Source organism: Austrofundulus limnaeus, unplaced genomic scaffold (genome assembly GCF_001266775.1).
Source record: "Austrofundulus limnaeus strain Quisiro unplaced genomic scaffold, Austrofundulus_limnaeus-1.0 Scaffold12, whole genome shotgun sequence".
In the NCBI taxonomy this organism is placed as follows: domain Eukaryota; kingdom Metazoa; phylum Chordata; class Actinopteri; order Cyprinodontiformes; family Rivulidae; genus Austrofundulus; species Austrofundulus limnaeus.
In genome coordinates, this window is record NW_013952414.1 from 4154003 (window position 1) to 4155806 (window position 1804).

The 1804-nt window shown below is 42.6% G+C and overlaps 2 protein-coding genes across 2 annotated transcripts in view; one reads left to right on the top strand and one right to left on the bottom strand.

Annotated features, from left to right (window-relative positions):
* fbxo15 (F-box protein 15) overlaps positions 1-1804 on the top strand; it is a 134041-nt gene that overhangs the window by 119760 nt on the left and 12477 nt on the right. The gene's annotated exons all lie outside the window — the stretch shown is intronic.
* The window catches only part of cbln2b (cerebellin 2b precursor), a 2881-nt gene continuing 1629 nt past the window's right edge, over positions 553-1804 (bottom strand). The window contains exons 3-4 of the mRNA XM_014002362.1: positions 1697-1804; positions 553-1610 (exon numbers count right to left, since the gene is read on the bottom strand). Coding sequence (XP_013857816.1) covers positions 1413-1610; positions 1697-1804 — 306 coding nt within the window. The 3' untranslated portion in view covers positions 553-1412. The remainder of the gene's footprint in view (positions 1611-1696) is intronic.

The following is a 1804-nucleotide window of genomic DNA, read 5'->3' on the forward strand; positions in this document are numbered from 1 at the left end:
CTCTTACACAGTACACCTCTCTGGTTTTATGGGTCTGGGTCACCTGGTGATCTTGACTCAGGTGTGGCCTTGAAGATGAATCAGAAAGGACAGAGGAGGAGGAGGTGTGTGTGTGTGTGTGTGGGGGGGGGGTGTAAATATACAAAAGCTTGTACAAGATGTCACCTACCTCTGTAGTTAAAAAAAGAAATTTCTGTCAAAAAGGAAAAGGAAACTTTTTTGCCTTTCAGTCCACGCTTATTTCATTCCCTTCATCCTGTCACCCAAAAAAAATATTTATATGGCTCTGCTGGAGCTTTTAAGTGCGCCAGATTACACAATTCCGGCAATATATCATTTTTGTGAACATCTATATCATACATTGTGGTATAAATATAACTCGACTACATCAGATGTGATATTTTACAGCTGTGTCTGTTTAGATTYCCTGGTAAGAAATGCTGCCGCAGCTGAAGCGCTTTGTGTTTCAGCACCTCGGACAGCGACTTATCTGCCCTGTTTCCTCATCTTGATCACAGAAACAAGAAGGGATGAATGCTCTTACAGCCTATATACAGTACAATATTGTTTATTAAGCGGGACATATAGGGATTCTTCTATAATCTTCACAATTAATGTACATTTAGTGAGCAAAGTCACTGAACATTAAATCAGTCAAAGCTATACGCAAATTTCCGAAATGTAGAACACACAGTACTGTGAAATATTCATAAATTAGATATATTATTTTTTCTTTTAAATAAAAAGGGCTTTAAGTCATCTCTGGTGGCTGAAATTTGTTGCCTCTTTTTTCTCTTCTTCTTCTTCTCTCTTATAATAAACGCGGCCTAGATTTGGCTTATTTTTCAACATGTTTCAGCATCCAAACACCATTGACAGCACAACATAAAGAGGTAAAACTTCCATTCGTGCAAAACAAAAACACGCCCCCTTCTTGGGCGTAAAAGCACTTCTTCTCCATCATCTGGGTTGTCCGTATAATTCCTCATTCTTCACTTGGACGGGGAAAAAATCATAGATTCTTTTGTTTAAGGCTATACAAACGTAAATTAGAGCATAACACACTCGGCCTGTCCGGGACATCAGTTTCTCTTCATCCTCTCTCTCCTTGTCCAAAAACACCCCGTTTGTTTTCCAAGCAAGTAGGGGAAAAAAAATCCACGAGCACATGCCAATCACTGGCCGATCATAGTCATCCAGAATGCGTAAAAGTTGACTGATGGGCTTGGATTATATGAAACTCCAAGGAAACGTCGAGATTTGACTATAGATAGTTGACGAGTGTGGAGATATTCGTCGGCTTCCTTGGCTGACAGTTATTAAAATTGAAAAATAAATGGCATGTCTTCTTTTTTTCTCTTTCTTGCTTTTGTTCCTCGGCCTGTTTAGCAGAGAGTCCGTCGCAGATTGGATTATAGAGGAAAGACTAGAAAGCCTGAGAAGGTGGAGTATTTCCATCCGCCCATGAGGGTGCCCCGCTCCAGCTTCAGGTAGACGCGGTCTTCCCGTTCCACCATCAGCAGTACCCCGTTGCTGGCCGCCTCTCTCGTCACGTCCTGATCACCGGCGAACGCTGATATAACCGGATAATCGTTCTGCATCAGGTTCACCTGCACGGGGGAAAGCAGAAAGGCGCGCGGAGTTGAGTCTCTGCGCCCCTGAACTGTCCACCCACATTTACTCCATTACTCCTCACCTGTATAGTTTGTCTGTTGTAGACCTTCACCACATGAAAGCTGAAGCTATAGATCCCCCTCCTCGGAGCCTGGAAAACACTTGCTTTCAGATCGAAATGGTTGCCGAT